Below are 20,101 nucleotides of genomic sequence, written 5' to 3'. Positions count from 1 at the left end.
ACAAAATGTAGGATGAAAGGTGAGAGTTAGGAGAAATATCCAGGTCTGTGTGCAACCACTGTTTGCCACAGTCAGTCCCAGGTTGACACAGGATAGATACTGCACAGAAAGGGATTCAGGCTCCAGGTGAATGTGGCAGAGCTGGTGGCAAACGTGGAGAAAGGTGCTGGAATAAATCAGAGTAACCAGGCAACTAAAACACAGCAGTGGAATCAATACCACATGGTTTTTCACTTCTGTTAAACTTATCTTTTCTGAAAGCCCATATGTAGCATGTAAACTGCAGATTCAGACTTTGAAAATTGTCTCCAGCCCAGTTCCTGAGTTTCAGTTATATTTTTCATGTTCCAAATGTGGGTGGAATAGTTGTGTGGTTGCTCTGTTCTTCCGCTTCCTGAATATATGGAATATAGCAGAAAATAGAAATAGTTGTTTTCATATGTTACTAAAGGTTTTTTTTAAAGGTCACTTGAGTTATTTGTATGATGAAAAATCAGTGTCTAGAATCTAAGAAATTCTATCTGTTACCTGTGGTTTTTAGTTAAATACAGTTAGATAACAAAAAACAAACAAACAAACAAAAAACTTACCTTTCTCCTAGATATTAACATATCTTATCTGTGCCAATCTGGAGTGGCATCAGCCCATTCTAGAGGTCAGTGTGGAGCACTGTCTGCCCTATTTATGGAATGCTTGGGGAAATGCATACTTCTTTCTCTATTACAGCTGCTGTATTTCAAGCAGCACTTGATGCCATATAATCCCTGAGCAGTTCAAAACCAGCAACTATTTGTTTATTTTCTTGTTCCTCTCCATAGTGAGTAGAGGTCTCATTTTGCAGAAGATACTGGATTAGGATATTTTCAGCATCAGGCCACCTGAGACCCTTTGAGTCATGAAGGAGAATGGTAATTCAGGCAGCAAACACTGTCCTTAGGACCTCCTGATGAAGAAGTGGGCAGATGGAGAAGGGCTTTGGAATTGTCCTGATGAATGCAGCACATTAATCTTGCTTTTTTTAGGAGGGGTGAGGTCTAGTTTCTTCTTTCACTTGTGTTTTAGTTACTTACTCATAAGCTGCTTTTGTGCTTGGCTATTCTGTTGCAAGACTGGATTTACTAGTATACTCTTTGTTTTTGTTCTTCCCTAGAGGAATGGCTAAACTTATTGTGGCTTCTGCTTGTGGAGGTATTTCCAACCTGATGCCAGTTTAAGATTCTATAATATTATTGACCTTACAAGTGCTTGAATGAAGATCACTAGAGAAGGGAGGGCTATAGAAATAGCTTTTGCTGGGGGAAATGAAACTATGATTTGTCCTATTAGCTTGTTAAGCAAATGGAGGAAAGTAAATCCAGTTTGAACTGAGAGGGCCAGAGCTGAATGTTAGAGACTTTTCTCATGCTGTTCATTCAGTCTGTGCCTTATCAGCTGGGTTTGCCTTTTTAGAGTTCATTTTTCTTCACAGAGAGAAAGGAAAGGGCTGTGTATGGGAGGTTGCTCCAAGTCCTGTTTTGAATCTTTTACCTGATCTGCAGATCTTGTTTATTGTTAGCCTCTGTTATTTGAGTGCAGGTTTTTTTTATAGTTATTTACTCACAATGCATGTTGTTTGACCATATGGTTTATACAAGTGGGACACAGCTGTTCAAGTAAGTGGTTTTTTCCCTCTTAGTCTGATGGGTTTTTAATTTGACATGACTGCAACTCTACAGGAGGTGGAGTTAGACCCCCTCAGTTTATAAAGTATGTTGTTAGGCAGCAAAACCAACAGATACTGGGACCAGGACATATCAGCTGCATCTACAGGTGGCTTGGTTATCTTCTTCTTTTTTGTATACTAAACTTTGCTCTTGAGACTGCAACTCACATCTACACCGTGAAAGACTTGAACAAGCTCACACTTGTCTGTTTTCATATCTGCTGAGAGTGTTTAAACTTTCACCCATAGACTTAGAAGATGTGGAAAAAATCCATTTCCTGATAAGGCTGTCACATGAGTTCTATAGACACAGAGTTTCTATGTAGTTCTGTTATTTGCTCTGTATGAGATTCCTTTTTATTATTGCCATCCACACTCCCAACTTTGTGTTTACATCATACTGTGAAGTGTATTTGATCTGCTTGCAGTCCTGCTTCCCTAGGTTGTGTCAGAGGCTCCTAGGCACTCCATGACTGCTTGGCATGCATGTCAGTGGTGGCTGTGGCTCTGCAGGAGCAGGGTGATTTACGTCTCCATGTGCATCAGCCAGCTCAGGACATGCTCATGCGTCGCGTAATGTGATCAGACAATCCTCCTCCCCAGGAGTGTGGGGCTCTAGCCATCTCTGGAATCTTTCTAAGAACAGAGGAACTGCTTCCTGCCAAAGATGACAAGTAAAACCTCCACTGACTGACGTGTTCCCGTGCCCCCATGATAAGATGGAGCTCACTGGGACTCTGCCTTGGAGAGCCATGTGTCTCCAGCTGGTGTGTCCTATCTGCCTGGCAGGGCTGCAGGTTCTATTTGAGGCTCCCTATGAGAGCTGATAGGAAAACAAAAAGCTGAAAATGGTGTGGCTGTCCCCAGGAAGGTGAGCTCTGCCACCCTCCTGATAGGCAAAGAATTTCAGGCAGGCAGCAGCTGACTGGGAGCTGGAGTTAACAGGGGAATGATGGACAGAGGAGGGATAAGAGACATTTAGGAATGCAGCTCCAGGAACACCATTCAGAGCAGTTGTCTTTGGCTGTTTCATAACAAAGTCCCTTACCTTGCTAGGGAATTACACTGGTATGTGTTACAAATGCAAATCTGATAGGATTCTGCATTACCTCCAGGTGTAATAAACAAGCTTAAAGTCTGCTATAACAGGAGTCCACTACCCATACTATACCAAATTGTTAATCTTTACAAGGCAATGGAAGCAGCAGGCTGAGAGGAGGGAAGGTTAGATGAGGAGGTTGAGCTGGAGACATCATTGAGTTTGTCTCAAATAAACAAAACCATTAGCAAGAATTAATTAGTGGCTTATGAAGAAGTAAAAGTTTTTTTTTTTGTAAGCATCTACGTACATGAGTAACTTTCCTGGGAAAACTAAGAGTGCTCACTGCAATGCTGTTCCATATGTAAATGTGTGTGGGATCAAGCCCTAAATTAAAATGTTCATGAGCAGAGATTTTAATATCTCAATTTAAATTGTGATCTGATACAAATGATAATTTTCTGCCATTGTCAGTTGATTACAGTTCATTTTACCCTATTGCATGTACTAGCAGAGGAAACTTTCAGGCTAGCAAAATTGCTATAATAAGGCTTTATTATTAAGCCTGTGATTCATCTTTTGGGTTAGAGGGAAAAGCTGGTTTCAATGCACTGTATTGCTTAACAGAAAAAGCTTTAAGCTTTAATAGTAACAATGGAAAAATTTACATAGCTTGATTTTGGTACATGCAGAGATTGGTTAAATTATCTTAGCAAGATAGTGTAGTGTTTGTTGTAGGAGGGTTTCAAACAGTAGATTTGTGATGTTGAATATGAATTGGAAAACTTAGGCTTTTTTAAGTAATGTAGACTAAACAAAAATTTAATCTCATAAATAAGCAGTCCTCCCATAAGCATATGCATGGTGTCCTTAAGGTTTTTAGTCCTCACTATCACAGAATCATGGAATGGTTTGGGATGGAAGGGATTTAAAAGAGATTTAAAAATCATACAGTTCCAGCCCTTATGCCATGGGCCAGGTTGCCAAATCACTAGACCAGGTTGCTCAAAGCCTTGTCCAGCCTGGCCTTGAACACTTCCAGGAACGGGACATCTGCAATTATGTGGCATAAAGGTCAGGTGAAAATGTTTCACTGTGTATAAATGTTTCACATGCTATAGTGATATCAAATATCAAAAGGCAATTACCTTCTAATAATCTTGTTAATTATAAGGCAAAGCCAAGTCTTGGCAACCAGGAAGCATTCCACAAACCTAGAGTATTCCATTAAAACATTGTTATAAATCAGCATAAAGCAGTTTCTTAATTATGGAATAAATGTGGTAATTTCCCTCTTTTCAGCTGGATGTCTCTCGAGCTTAACTTGCAGAATCCTCTGGTTTGTTTAGGTTCCAGGCACAGGTCTGGGGATTTTATGTGATGGCTTTTCAAGGCTACATCATCTGTAGTTCAACGAGCCTGACAGGGAAGGGGGAGGCTTCCTAAGTTTAGATTTTGGGATGCTCTGTAATCCTTTGACTTTGAACTGGATCTTCCTCCCTTGAAGAACCAGGAAGAAGTCAGGGTCATGTAAGCAGACACTGTATCAACAGGGTGGAATGTGTTTTAAATCATTAGTTCTTTGACCTTTGATCTGTCATCAGATTCCTTTAGTGGCAGCAGGAGGAGGCTGCAAGCAGGCTGGTGGGTAGTGCTATAAATAGTTCAGTGTCAGTGGATGGAAAGTTTAAATATGAGGTCATTCATGTAGTAGCTGTCCAGTGCAGTAATTGAAAAGATTTCTGCATTTTCATGAATTCTTCTGGAACAGAAACTGATGTGTGGATGTGATAATACATGTGGGTAGAACCTGCTCCTTCCTGAGCAACATGAAATTATATGAGGTCACTTGAAACTCTGAATCACTGAACAAAGATTGAGGTAGAAATGGGAATCTGTTGTTTCTGGGAAGCTAACAGAGGTTAAAATTTCTCCTGTGCCAGGGAATGGAATTCAGATGTGAATTCATTCATTCAGGTAGCTTGATGTGAAATCAAACCTCAGTTGCAGCTGTGAGACTAATTGCCATTTCTGCATTTACATATCTTTACATAGCTGCTGTGTCTTGCAGACTGTTCTTCTTGCAGTGCTGCTCCCTATTGGCATTTCACTTCAGGTTCAGCTCCTTCCCATTCTTAAGTGGATCCTTACTTTTCTTTTGGGGTTAGAATACTATTAATGACAAGTGATTGATACCAATCTTAGTTTAGTTGGGCTTGAGGTCTCTTCAGGGACCAAACATTTGACAGGAAATGAAATTAATTGCACTATTTGGCTGATACTGATGAATGCTGGCAGATGCCATGTCAGATTTTAAAAAGCTACTGGATCCCTTTGGAAGTAGAGGAGCAGCAGGATGCTTAACAGGTGCCTGATGAGTGGGGCAGAGCATCCTTACAAGAATACAGAAAATTCCTTGGCATTGTAGTCAGTGCATCCTTCATTTGCCTGGCTTGGATGAGGTTTGGGTTTGCTCTATCCTTAAATTCCTGGTTTGCTTATTTAAAATCTTTATAAAGTGATGTTTTCTGTAGATAGTTACAGTCAGGCAATCCGAGGCTAAACCTTGACATTTTCCCACTGATTGCCTTTTCTTCAAGGTTCATTTCCCACAGACCTGTAAATGACTTTGATCTCCACCTCGTGCTTACTTTAATGTGAAAGGTGTTTTAAATGGTTGAATGATTCCTGCCTTTGTTTCCATCCTGGTGCACAAACATCTGGTATTTCAGTGGGGAAGTGAGGAAGCTGTCACACTGATACCCTACATACAGCTGCTGTTTGCTTGCTGTTGAGCTCAGGTATGAGCTGTTGGATTGCTAGAAAGTCTGAAATTTGTGCCAGGTAGGTTCCTGCAGACAGGAAAAACTCCCAGTGCAGAATTATTTGTGTCTCCAGTGTTGGAGGATCCAAGGCAGGGTCATGGCATTGATTGGGAAGTTGATCAAGTTAAAACTGAGCTCATCTGAGACTCAGAAGTCACTTTTGGTTTCAGTTGAGTGAATGCTTCCATTAAATGCCCAGGGGTCTCACTCAAGTGCCCCACTAAGAATTCCTTGTGTCACAATGACAGCAGCACTCAGGAGTGGTGCAGGCAGGATGCCTGAAGTGGAGTGTCAGGTTTTCATGGGAAGAGGAGAAAGACTGGAGGCTAGAGGATGCTTCCCAAGGGGGATCTCAGACCAGTTTAGGAAAGGAGGGCAGAAATGCAATCTTATCTTTTGCTCAAGAGGTGTTTTAGCTGTTAAACCTTTCTTCTACCTGATGTCAAGTTATCAAAGCAGATTTTAAGGTCACCTGTATTTGTTCTATGTTTATGTGCCTTGACTTCCCAGCATTGTTTCTAATGTCAGTCTGCTGAAATGAGAAGAGATTCCAGAACCACTGGGAATGCTGGACACAGTTCCAAATATCTTCAATCAAAATGCATCTCTCATCAGTGTATAACAGAAAAAAATCTCCAGTGACAGGAGTGTAACAATTGGTCATTTGGATCTCTGTTCCAGCTTTTGCAAACTGCTGGATGCATTTCTTATTGGTGCCTTGCAATCTCCCTGCCAGGGTAGTGCTGCATCACAGCTTCTGAGATTTACTGTTCCTATCTGCTCTTCTGATGATGCTTGGATGGATATTCATTCTTTAAATGACTTACACCACCAAGAAAAATGTTGGTAAGAGGAGTAAATGGCAGAGGGAGACTTGGTTCATATGAAATGCAAAAACTTTAAACTCTAATAAGAACTTGAACCTTGCTTTCATCAATATGGGATTTGTTAAACTTCTGGAAAAATAAAACAAAACAACAACAAAAAAAACCCAAACCAAAAAAAACAAAAAACAAAAAAAAACCAAACCCAAAAAAAGCCCAACCAGAAACATATTTTCCCTCTGTATTTGTTTGGATGTAGGTGATAAACTGAAACATTTCCAAATTCCTTTCTACCTTCAAACAAGAGATCCATTATGTCCTAAGAATAACTGTTGTATGACTATTTCCCTGCTTGAAAACAGCACCATTATTCTATGAAGCTGAAAGAAATAAAACCCTAACAGGAAATTGAATTTGCACCTTATTTAATGCATGGTAACAAAGTAGATCATTAGAGTTTTCTTAATGAATGGCATTCACTTCTGCAGATTGAGAGCCCAGATTCATAGACTCTCCTTGTGTGTTCTTTTTTCTTCAGTGCTGAAACCATTTTTACTTAACATCAAGATGGAGTTCACCTCTCTCTGACAATAAGGCTATGGAAATCCTAAATAATGTTCAGTAGGATCAAATCGTGTTTTTTTGTTCTCTTTGAAAAATTCTGATCTCTTCATTTTTATCATCACCATTAAAACTCGGACATGACTCAGCTTAAGAGTGGTCCAGGTCCCTTGGATCCATTGGCAGCTGGATTGCTCTTGACCAGCTCAGGTTTCCCTAACAGACCCTGGAGCTTTGGGAGCTGACAGCAGCCCTAACAGCATCTCCAACCTTTTGTGCTCCAAAGTAGCAGCTCCAGAGAGTAAAAGACAGAAAAAGCAAGTGGGTGGGTGTTTTCCATAGAGTGGGAGGTAGAACTGTATTCCAGCTTATTCCATTCACAAGAGAGACAGGATGATTTGTTTGGAATATGAAATTCTTTGATATACAGACTCAGAGAGAAAGTCTGAGTTCCTCCAAGAGCTTTTGAAGATAATGGTTTCTGGTTTTATTTAAAGAAAAATGCTGGGTTTTTTTGTCTCTCTGCTTGTGGTACCTTAGGGAACAGAAATGCTCCCCAGTGTCTCCTGTTTCAGAAAGAGGGTTTTGGTCATGCAAAACAATTTCTCCCATCATACTGAGCAGGAAGGATCTTGGAGAAATGTTTTTATTCTGTAGAGCTATTTCCATGTGATGGATGTTTACAGAATATCTCTTGCTTTTTGCCTTCTCTAACATGATTTGTGCATCACTATTGGCTTCTTAGAGTAATTCTTTCAAACGAGAAATTCTTTCAAATTCCCATCCATATAAGAAAAAAATAGGTTCATGTTTACAGTTAACTGCCATAATTTAGGTATAATTTTTTTCTTTGATGACATGATATATGTATTACAGCAGTTGCTTAGATCACACCATTAGAATTCACTGTACATATGTAAAATTCACAGCTTATTTCTCTTCACTGCCTCTGCTGCTTGAGGCATGAACAATGGTGGGCATATGGCCTTTCTTTTTAATAAAAGACAATGGCAATTTGTCCCTTCTTTTTTGTGGTTTTTCTATAGTGGTCATAGATATGTGTGCTAAAGCAATATGTGTCAGCTTGAGGGGATACATTGGCAGAGCCATGACTTCTCCACAGTTGCAAAAAGCAGCAAAAAGAAGCAAAAAGAGCTGTTCAAATCCCTTCCCTGTTACACCCCACATTGTACACCGAGTGTGGGTACAGTTGTGTTCATCCTTTCTGATTTGATCTCTGACTCAAAGTGAAAGCAGCCAGCTGGAATAGCATTTTTCCAACCATGGATGTTAACAGCCTGGGTGACCCTTGTTTTTCCCATGTAGCTTAAAGCTGTGATTAGTGCTAGGGACACATGTGCTAAATTGACTGCAAAAATCCGTTGTAAAGTGGAGTTGCCAGGGCTTGTTTCTAATTCTTGCAGATTGGTGTGTGCTGCCTGCTGTGCATATGCCAAAAATGATGAATCTGCTGGGGGCTCACATCATGGGCACTTCTGCTTGGGCCTGAATTCATGGCTTGCCAGTGTGAGAGAATTTAACTCAGACATTCTGAGTTATTTGCAAAATGAGTTAGAGATTGGGTAGAAAGAAGAGTTCATAAGGAAAAGGGCAGTAGAAGGAACTTCTTTTTGATAATAGCAATTGCTCTCTGTAGAAGACTTGTGAAATATTTAGCCCACATTTTCATTGATAGATTTGAATCCCTGTGGCCATGCATGCAAAGGTGATAGAGCCTACTAACTGTGAGTGCATGAACCCTTTCCTTCCAAGTTTGTAGTGGTTTTTGCAAACAATGATCTGGCACCTCTTTATGATGCTGAAGCTGGGTTTTCAGAAGAAGCTAGAACAGAGGTGGCATTGAAAATGAGTTTTGATCATCCTAGCTGATTAGATCCTTGCCTAGGCAGGTAAAGGGGGCTGCAATGACCAAATGAGTTCTTCAAAAAGTGACTCTGGTAGAACTGAGGATCACAGTAAAGAGCCAGAAAGTTCATACATACAGCTTCTGAGGCAGACCCAGCAGCACCCTGGGCATCTTCAGCTTGAGGCTGAAAAATTGATATACTTGGATGTTAAAGCTACAAGGTAAATTGCAAACTACAATTTAAATAATCACCCAGACACAGGAGTACTCCATAGCACTTCATCAAATTTAGCAGCTTCTAAAGCATCTTTTAAACATTAAAGCAGAATTGTCAGTTTCTACATGATTCAATGGTAAGGATCTGCCCAAAGTGACTTAGGAAAGCAAACCTACTCTAAGTAGGCTAAGGTTTCCAGTGGAAAATTACTTTGTGGTCCCCAACCCAGGAAGAGTCTAGGGTGCTGTGGTGTAGAGCTCACCTGTATTTTCTGCCTAACAGGATATTTTACTGTTAGTTTGAAAATAATATTTTTAACAAAATGGAGATCAGTAGAAGGAAAAAAAGGACTGAAAGTGTTTTTTTTTTCTGGAGGTGTACCTAAAAAACCAGCTTGGAACATTTTGCAGCATTTTAACAGAACCTTAACAGTAGTTCTTTGTAATTCTCCTCAGTCACTGATAATTGAGTTTTGGCTGCTTGTGGAGTTAATGCCACCATGAAATGTAATTTGTTTGCACATGGAATAGTTTCACTGTTCTATGCAGAAATGTGAAACCGGAAAAGTGCTGGTACTGATACTGCTTTCCTTCCAAGCTGCATTTTAGCTCTGTTTATTGTTGTTCTATTAATTATTGTTACACTAGCAGTCATTAGACCTCCAGGACCAGGCAACAGACAAAGGAAATTTGCAATCCCTGCCCCAAATGCCTTTCAATTTTAATTTTTAAGACAGGTAGCTAATAAGATACTAGCCCATTATAACAGGGCTGAGAATGAATGTTGGGTCCGGTGTTGTGCTTGGGACTCTTGGCAGAAAGGAATTGAACCCAGTCCCCTGATAATCTTCCTGTATTTCGTATTTTAGTTTTTCAAGGACTGTGTAACTGCAAGGACCTAGTGGGCTGCTTATTTATTTTTGCTTAACACTCAGAATCTCTGATATTCAATATTTCTGATATTTGATCTGAACATACTTATGAAGGGGGATGAGATGGAATTCCTTGCAGAGTTAAGTGAACGTGCTAGACTGCTGTGAAGAGTGGTTTCTCTTACTGAATTACACAGATACAGCAATATACAGAGGAGCAGGAGGAGTGCCAGAAACCAAAGTGCTGGGGAGCAGCTGGGTATAAATTTTTGGTGATACAGAGGAACACTGAATAGGTAGTTTCGAGTTCTTTGTTCAATCCAAGCTAAAGGCACACCGTGAAATTCAATCTCCCATGGCACTTTGTCTTCATGGGGTTTGGCTGTTAGAGTAGGATTGCTTTCTGTCTCTCTCTGTTGACCAGAAAAGCCAATGTAGGACTCTGCATATTTTCTCAAAGCAAAACAGGCACCTGGTTGTGATGTGTTCTTTGAGTGAATAGGCATTTTGCAGTGGAAAAACTGCCAAGGCACAAAAATCCTTGACTGGCTCTTCACCCTTTTACTGATACAATTGAGCAGCTAACATCCTTACTAGTGTTATTTTTCTAATCTGTGTGGTTTGTTTTTTCCTTCCAGTGTGTGGCTGTGACCTGGCACAAGGAGGCTTTTTCATCAAGAATGGAGAATATCTCTGCACCCTGGACTACCAGCGCATGTACGGCACCCGCTGCAATGGCTGTGGGGACTTCGTGGAAGGAGAAGTAGTGACAGCTCTGGGGAAAACTTACCATCCAAGCTGCTTTGCCTGTACTGTCTGCAAGTAAGCCATCCCTTCAAATGACACAGTGGGAGCCCAGTTCAAGGAAAACACAAAGAAAATCGCCATGAGACACGAGTCTCAAGACATATTTCTCTTGAGGATGCATTTGTTTTGTTATAAAAGATCTGCTGCAGGTCTGACTTGAAAAGTCTTGAAAATGCCACTCATTTATTTGGGGGACATGGCTTTTGTATTACATGTAGGTCCCTGTTCTCAGAAAGTTACTGTCATGTCTGAAAGAATTAAGTGTCAGGCTTACCCACGGAGATAATGGACATGAGTTGAGTTCAGGTGATCAGCCCAGCTTGGTGGGAGAAAGGAAGTGAAGCAAAATTCTGGATGCTACATTTGAGCTCTGAGAACAGTCAAACAATCACATGGCACTACTACTACTGGGATTCCCCCTCTTCCCTAACACTCTTTCTTGTACCCAGTAAGAGAACCAGTCTTCAGTTCTACAGCAAGTAAAAAGCAATTAGCAAAGGCTTTGTGGATGGCAGAAAGATGGCATTTTAAACTCCTACATCTGATAAGTAGTTGAAGTATTTTGTCCTTTAGCCTGCTACATTTTTCAAACCTTTTCTATTGAAAGAATTGTGATTGTTTTCTGTTGTTAAATAGTGTGAGTTTACTACAGATTGGTAATCATATAATGTATATATTGCAGTTTTATTTCCCAGGAACAGTGTGAAACATGATATCAAGTTTCTGTACATTGACTTGCATCAGTCTTTTTATGTTGAATGAACAAAAGATGAGTCATTGAAATAGATTAATGAAATTCAGTATTGCTGCTGATTTATTTTTGGCCCACTTAGAAATGGCAGTGGAAAGGAAACGACGTCTGAAACATTTTGTTTTGTTGAAATCAGCAGTTGCTCATTTGCTAAGCAGTTTTGGAGTGAGGTGGGGTGTAGTGGGAATCCTCACTCAGCAGTTAACACACCTTATTAAAGATTTGGAGTTATTAAATGATGCTCATCCTCTGCTTTGGGCACCAAATAAGAGTTAACAGCAATGTCAACTTCTGCCTAGCACACATTCTTGGCATTTATGAGTGACTAGCTCCACATTCCTTCACCAACCTCAAGAACAGTTCTGATTCTTTGAGTTCTCTTCTGTATCATTTGCTATCCACAACATCACACTGAGACCATCATAAATGTAGCTGTTGTGTCTCAGCAGATTTCACTGTCTCTACTATTCTGATAAAATATGTTTGATAATCTTTTTTAAATGAAGATACAAGGCAAGTCTAACCTCTGCTCTGCTTGCATCCATGGACTGGATTTCTTCCAGTGCCTGGCTTTGCCAAGGCCACATTGCAGAAACTATTTGGCCTGAGTTTCTCTAAAATATTGATTGCGCTGGAGGAAGGCAGAAAACTCAAGGCATGGGGAACAGAGGAAAATTTCTGGCATAACCTTTGCAAAAATACATTTTTCTCTTGAACCTTCCAGGCGTCCATTCCCACCAGGAGATCGAGTTACCTTTAATGGACGGGACTGTCTCTGTCAGATGTGTGCTCAGCCCATGTCCTCCAGCCCAAGAGAACTCTCTGCCTCAAGCAGTAAGTTGCCATCTCATTTCTGAAGCTTCTCACTTTTCCAAGCTCATCAACGTTTGATTGAGACTAACATAATGCAATCTTTTGGTGGTTTTATTTTTATTACATTTAGAAAAGTGAACTATCTCTGGGAACTTGGTGTTGGTTTTTTTGCTCTTCATTAAGTGCCTGTTACTATAAATGGGAAGAGACACTTAGACATTTCAATGTGGAAAAATTACTTTTCCCCAGTGACTGGATTTTAATTTCTTTTTTTTTAAATTCACTTTGATAGGCACCAGAAAAGTATCTAAGTGATAAAACCTGTGGTTTCAAAGTCGATGGATTCTATTTCTTTAATGTCTCATTGTGCAAGTTTAAGTATTAAAAAGAGGATGAAGTCAGAGGAAATTAATTTTCTTCTCCTATTTAAAAATTCTATTAAATCATCCTTTAAAAGGAGTATCTCCAGGATTATGCTTCCAGTAGACTGATGCCACATGATACTGTGCTCAGAACCTCAGAAAACCATTAAAAAAGATACAGAAAGCAAATTAAAGGGAAAGATAGAGAATAAAGAAAGTTTGGGAGGGAAGTTAAGGCTTGCTGTTGGGTTTTAACTCTTTAAAAAGGTAATTTGTAAATTACTGATATTAATCTCTGCCTCTAGTAGTTAATTTTTTTTAATCTTTGGGAATTTCTTTCTCTGAGTGATGGATTGTACTCAGCACACACCCAGTGTAGTTTTGTAAATCAAAATGGCTACAGCTTTCCTTGTCACACAGGGTAGTTTTCCTTCAGGGAGAAACTGTGTATTTTCTCCTGGTACTTGGCTTTGAGATCCTGGGATTATAAAGTGCTATGGAAAGACAAAGATGGATAAGGTTTGTGCTCAGTGGATGAGTCAAGTGAATAGTGGAATATCTGATTTGCCTGAGAACATGTAATCAAACCCTTAGGCAAAGGGAAAATGAGACTTTTTCTGTTACCATGCCTCTCTGTCTGGGAAGTGATGCTCTTCCACTATAATTGTAGATTTGTCTGAAAATACACAGGCCTAATTAGTTAAGGAAGAATTTAGGATCCTGCAAAAAGGCTTACAAGACTTAAAAAGCCACATAAACAATTATGAGGGACTTCAGGCACCCAGAGAATCCTTCTGAAACAGAGGAATGATGTGGAAATTGATACTTAGGAGGTATAATTGGCAAGGCATAGGGACCTTGGACAGTACTGATATTATTTTATGACAGAAAATTAAACTTGTCTGACACTTAGCAAGCCAAAGAGCTGGACAGTCACTTCCCCACAGCCATGGTCTTCACTGGAACTGCTTCTGGGCTGCCACTGAAGCCATAGGTAGCAAGGATTATAAAATAACATTTAGTGTGACTTGTGATGAGATTTATTGGGATTTTTAATCATAATTGTGTTCTGCTGGCAAACTGGTTTGCCAGTACACACAGCAAGAGAGCTCCTGCTCTCAGCAGCTTAGAGTGCACTAAAATCTGTAGGCACCTACCATGGTGCATCTTGGTTTTTTATGGACAAAGACTTGCAGAAATGTGTAGTATAGAGTTGCAGGTCAATTTAGTGCAAAACTCTTGAAAATAGACAAATAAAAATGGGAACAGCTTATGTTTTAAGTCCAGAACTAGTAATAAAAAAAATAATAAAAAAAATTAATGAAGCATCCTCTGCCTTCAAAGACAGGCTAGTTGCTGCTTTAGCTTTGTGCAAAAGTTGGCTTAGATACAGAAAAGTATCTAGCTGGCACCAAAGAGTTAGTTTTAATTAGTGTAAAGTATTTCAGATACTTCCAGGTTTCTCCTGCTGGCTAATACACACTTTTTTTTTTTTTTCTAATGCTTTGCCATTTTTTGAAAGGATTTTTTAAAATACCATTTCTTTTAAGAGAGACTCTGACTCACATATGCATTAATAAATACCAAATAGATATCCTTTCCTGCTGTCAGCTTCCCATGATTACTTTCAAGTAGGTCACTAGAGGAGACTTTCCTTAAAACAAAGTTTGAGAGAATTCAGTAGATTGCAAATATATCAGGTTTGATTGCTTTGTGTAATGTGAAAGGAAGCCTTCTATCCTAGAATATCTGCATTAATGCTGACATGCCATTTTCCTGTGTGTATTACTTCACACAAATGAAAACTTACTGGCAGCTTTGCTTGGATGATTTCAAGGAAAATTAAATGTGTCTGAGTACAGGGGTTAACATATTGAATAACATGAACCTGAATATTGTTACACTCCATTGTAGTGCACAGCAGTGAAAATCAGATGAAAGAATACTAAATAATTGATTTTCCTTTTTTTTTTTCGTATTAGTTGGGTCCACAGTACTTATTTACCTTATTTATATTACTAATATATTTCTTTCACTGCACATGTGTTACCTGAAATTTCAGCTATTTTCTTGAACCAATTCAGTGACTCCATTTTTATTTGAAATTTTTAAAAGTATCCTTTGGTATTCAGATGCTGTAGAGTGATCATAATTTATAATTTAATCAGTCCTATTCCTTGGCTACTGCCAGAAATACACAGTGCACCAACTTTGGGATCTTTGTTCATTCAGCAGGAAATCTAATAACAAATACCTGTAAATAGCTTTGCAGACAAATGAAATAAGTGGTGTTTGGTTTTGTTATTGTTTTATTTCATATGACAGCTTGATAAATGGCATGTGAACTATAAAGCAAAGTGACTGAGACAGATGTAGAGCAGCACAGAAACAGGGGACAAGGAGATAACACTGACTAAAAGTGAGGTGTTGATGCCTTGGATAGTTCAGGGTTTTCAAGATTCTGTCAAAGATCAAGTCTTTTTCTTTGGGGCCCAATAAAGGAGTAATGCAATGATGTATCCCAGTAATTGATATTTGTGTTTTAAACAGTGTCCAGGTTTTGTATTTGGTATCATGATTGCCTGGTTTGTACTGTCTTTAGCTCTTTCTCCTCTCTGTTGTGTTCTGGCTGTGTGGTAACACACTGTGTTTCAGGTCCACATTGTCTTTCCAGAAAACCAGTTGTGCAGACACCTGTTATTTCTAAATTTTGGGCAAAACTGGAATTGTGCCTGCATAGTTGCATAAAATGCCGTCCATTAGGACATTATATCAGTAATTCTCCACAAGGCACCTGATAAATGAACTGAGGCAGACTTTGAAAAAAAAAGTTTCCAGTTTAGTCAGACCTTAATTTTTAAAAAGTACCACGCTGAATGCACAAGAGGTGTTGTGAAAAATCCAGCTGAGAGCAGAGCAGCTGTGCAGAGATCCCCCACTTGGGACAGGCACAGAGGTGGTGCCAGCAGCCTGTGGAACTCGAGCCAGCACCCTTCTGGCTCAGGCATCATCTCTGAAATCCAGAAGAGACTACATGTCTGAATACAGTTTAGTTCGTCTTCCTCAAACGAAAGGGTATTTTTTCCTTGGGAAATTCACTATTTCCACAATAAAGCACTTTAGTAATAAGAATGCTATGTCATTTTCTACCTGAGGTTGAGCCCTTCCTCTAAGGTTGGTTCCTTATCTGGGTGCTGGTCTGCAAGTTTTAGTTATTTATGATTATCATTTTGCTGAAAGGTTGGATCATTTTAGTGATGTACATGAACTAGCTAAGAAATTGCATTTCAAGTGAAAAGTGTGTTTTCTGGGTTAAACCTCCCTATCCAAAAGAAACTGAAACATTACAATCACATAACAGGAGTTTTCATTTTGAAAAATTCACCTTCTGAAATGGTGATGAAGACTTTCACCATTGTTTCTTTTCAATGAAATAGATACTTGTGTCCTGCAAATGCTGAGGTACCCAGTGGTGACACAGTTTGGAAAGGAGCAGAGGGAAGATATTTCAACTTGCCTTTCTTTGTAAGAGTCTCTCCTGTGAGTTAAGAGCATTACAGTGCAGCCAAGATGTGGACCAGAGATTCCAAACTGACCAACCAAGTGTTCCATGTGCATGAATAATCCTTGGTGCAGCTGTTCCCCAGCCAGCCAGCATCCACGTGGAGATTTCACATCTTGTTTTGTGTGTTTGTCCTTGTCTGTTGTGCACATTATGTTCTGGCTCAAAGAATGCCAGCTCTCTGGGACAAATGCTTTCATGCCTATCAGTACAGAGTCTAACAGGGCTGGATTTTGCCTCACAACTGGGGATCTTGGCTCTATTGTGATATAAATAATAAGCTTAATGCTTAATGAACTTGTGGGAAAAAGATACCTTTGTCAATTATTCAATAGCCTTATCTCTTTGAAAAAGATGCAGGCAGTGAAGGTGCCAGTAAATAACTGAAACTTCCAACAAGGTTCTGGTAACACAAGTAAAGCAGAGCCAAGATACCATGCCTGCTGAAGGAGGAGGAGGTAGGAAGGAAAAAATAGGACTCATCTTTTGCCTCTCTGCCCAGAAAGTGGCAGGAAAGTGAGTTTGTATTTGAAACAACAGAGCATCAAAATGGAGCAGCAAGTTTACTTTGCAGTGTTCCTTTAAAGGCTCTTTAATTCTTAATGCAGTCCTATAGTCAGGACTTAACTGTCCTTTAATTAGATAAAAATATAGGTGACTGCTGCCAGTATTCAGAAATAATGTCAGAGCTGATGTATAAGCATCAGAAACTTCTCTATTAGAACTTACCTAAAAAGGAGGCAAAATTCCTTTCAATCATAATTATTGGGAAAAGTCTGCAGCTTGGATTTGTAACTGTTCAGCCACATATGACTAATTTGTCATTATTTTGTTCTTTATAATTTTTTTCTGGAGCTCTCCGAAAACTCCTTCAATTTCATAGAGAATTTAAAAATGAAAGGGAAAGTTTGCTGTTGCTAAGAAAGATATCTGCAGTGATTTTTTGCTTTAAAGGTGTTGAGCAAAATCCAACATGTGATTTTGAGTTTGTTCTTAGGAAATATTCTCCAATTTCACACCTGTGTCAAAGCTGCACAGGTACTTGGCCCAGATGGAGATGGGTTGTGTGACACACTGAGCTCAGTTTGTCTTGAGGAATATTCACCCACAATATCCATAACTTCACTGAGTGCCCTGGGGAGCTTAGGGAGGCTCAATGGTTTGGGTTGTGAACATGTATTTTTAAATTTTAAATTTTTAAAATTTTAAGCCTCAATCATTTAATATTTATTTGTGTGCTGTAACACAGAATTTTCTCATTTCATTCTTAGCCTGTCTGTTTACATTAGCAGAAACACTCCCATATCTCTGTGGCATTCAAGCCTGTGTTCAGCTACCTACTGGAGATTCAGCTGAAGATTTGGGGAACCTGATAGAAGGGGCACACATAATCCTATATATGGCTTTTTTTTTATTATTATTTACCATAGAATAAAAGCATACTATGGACATCACTGTTGATTGATTTCAAACACTGTGATTTAAATCATTGATTTTAATCATGGTTTGTTCAATAACCCAGGAAACCGTGATTAGACTGAATGTAACCTTGGATTACATTTAGATTTTTAATTATAAAATGCTAATTGATAAACATGAGGGTACTTCATATCTGTATACATCTTCTTAAACTAATATAGCTCTGCATAAAATCATCATATTATTTAACATCTATATTTTTCCCTAACAACTATTTTTGCTAATCAGTTGTCAAACCCTATTTGAATGAAAGTTGAAATTTTATTTAGAATACATAAAGTATCTGTGGATATTTTTTTACTTTCAGAAATTTACTAGACAAACATGAAGAATGTACATGTATTAAAATATATTTCAGTTCTGGAATTTATATTTTTCAAGAGCCTGTACTTTATAAAACTATTTACTTTGCATCACCATGACCTTAAAAATTTTGTAAGTGGCATATCCTATGGACCCTAATGTTGCTGATAAGTGGGAAAAGGAAAGCAAGTTTATTCCCTGTGTTTTCAGATCCCATTTTTAACTTCACTTTAATTAAAACTTTAAATTCAGATTTTAAATTAAATCCTTCATTTTTAAAGTGTCACTATTTAATTCTCCATTTCCTTAGTCTGAATTTGATTGTAATAACCTTGTAGGGCAGCTACATTTATGACTTAATACAGCATACAGTGGGTCTAAAATTTTACCCCATCCTCCCTTCTAAGAATAAAAAAAGCAAATCAACGTTCATGACAGGATAAAAGTTCAAACAAATTATGCAAACCCAAGCAGAGTTCCTTTCTGGGAAAAGCCATTAGATTGTGCCTAAGAATATGCAATTCTTTTAATGACACTGGCCAATTTGTATGATTGTTTCAAGATGATTTATTCTTTTGAAGAATGCTTGCAGCTTTTGAGGCATTTTCATAATTTGAATTACTTTCTAGGATTAATTTTAGTCCTCACTTTATGTCCTCACTCATAAAAATGGGTAAATTACTCAAAGAGCCTCCATTTGCTCAACTATTTCCTAATTTATAAGGACTGGTATTTTAATGCTGCTGTATAAATTGTGTTAGATCCTTCTCTGGAGATACAGATTGTTAGAAACTTCTGGGTGATAGAGGTAGAGCAGCAACTGTATTTAAAACAGAGTTTTAATACATACAATACAGTTTAAATACAGGGCAGGAAGTTTCTGATTTATGAGTTTTCTGTCAGAAAACTCCTTTCAAAAAGTGTTTGCAGTCCAGTTTCCCCATTTCTTTTGGATGCTTTTGTGTTACAGTAAATTGGACAGTACTACATATATATCAGTTCTTATTTGCCTAAGTGTAACCCCAGCTTGATCTTGGAAATCAAAACACATCCATCTCCTAGTTTTTACTGGAGGAGTGCTACTCTAAATCTTATTTTGAAGGAAGTTCTGGGGGAGGTGCAAGGAATTCCTCAGTAAAGGGGTCTTGCATGAGGGGGGATCTCTGGCTTGGAGAACTACAGAGGAGACCCCCAGGGACAGGAGGATCTGGGAATTGTCATGCTCCGAAAGCCTGCCAGGTAGTAAGTCAGGAATCAGAGGTCCCTTCAAAAGAATGTGAAAAGTGAATTAGCTGTTAGCTAGACCTTAGTTTGCCATATGTTATCTGGGCATAAAAACCTTCCTAAAAGTTGTCATAAGTTTCATTCCTATTTTGGGGAGTTTTCACCCTGTTGGAATTGTTTGTTTTTCAAGAGGAACAGTTGAAAATTATCCAAAATAATCTGCAAATGAAGAGACACAATGTGCTATCCGTGAACTGGGTATTAAACAATGAAGCTCTGAGATAATGTGCAATTCCCTTGGGATATTGAGAGTGGAAATTGTGACTGAATTTAGCTGGAGCTACCTGAGTACTGAAATGTGGTAAAGAAATGATGGGGTAAAAGACTGACCTCATCTTATGTGTACCTGGCCCTGGTTAATCCTTTAGAGTGGTTTTACAGGTGAGGCTCTGGGGGTGCTGGGATGGGAAGAATCCCAAAAATTTTATATTTCTTTTAGGGGACAACTAACTCTTCTCTTTCATTGTGTGTAGCATGTTTGCTCTTTCATCCTCATCCTGTTTCATCCACCCTCTTATTCTCAGTTCAGATACCTCTGTGAAAGACTGGGTTGAAGAAGGGACTGGGATTGATGTAGTTAAAAAAGTTAACTTGATTATACAATTTTTTCAGGGACAGTTTGCAGGAGTAATGTGTCAGAAGGTCATCTGGTTTGGTCTCCTTTGGGAATAAGGAGTAGAAAGATGTGGAAATAAGGAATTGACTTTCCCTGTTAAACACTTATAAATCAATACAGACCCAAACTGGAGTTGGGGAAGAGCATTCAATCTTCTGAATCACTTCAAATTAAATCAGGTGATGAAACAGCAATTTACAGTAATCACAGAATCCTTT

General features: G+C 38.9%; 1 protein-coding gene across 26 annotated transcripts in view; it reads left to right on the top strand.

Moving 5' to 3' along the window:
• Nucleotides 1-20,101, top strand: part of ABLIM1 (actin binding LIM protein 1) — a 189,317-nt gene that overhangs the window by 92,356 nt on the left and 76,860 nt on the right. For all 26 annotated transcript variants that reach the window (XM_056494501.1, XM_056494502.1, XM_056494488.1 and 23 more), the window contains 2 exons: nt 10,545-10,728; nt 12,189-12,298. In XM_056494501.1, coding sequence (XP_056350476.1) covers nt 10,622-10,728; nt 12,189-12,298 — 217 coding nt within the window. In that variant the 5' untranslated portion in view covers nt 10,545-10,621. The remainder of the gene's footprint in view (nt 1-10,544; nt 10,729-12,188; nt 12,299-20,101) is intronic.

The sequence above is a fragment of the Oenanthe melanoleuca genome, chromosome 6 (genome assembly GCF_029582105.1).
Source record: "Oenanthe melanoleuca isolate GR-GAL-2019-014 chromosome 6, OMel1.0, whole genome shotgun sequence".
In the NCBI taxonomy this organism is placed as follows: Eukaryota; Metazoa; Chordata; class Aves; order Passeriformes; family Muscicapidae; genus Oenanthe; species Oenanthe melanoleuca.
This window is presented reverse-complemented; position numbering and strand designations above follow the sequence as displayed.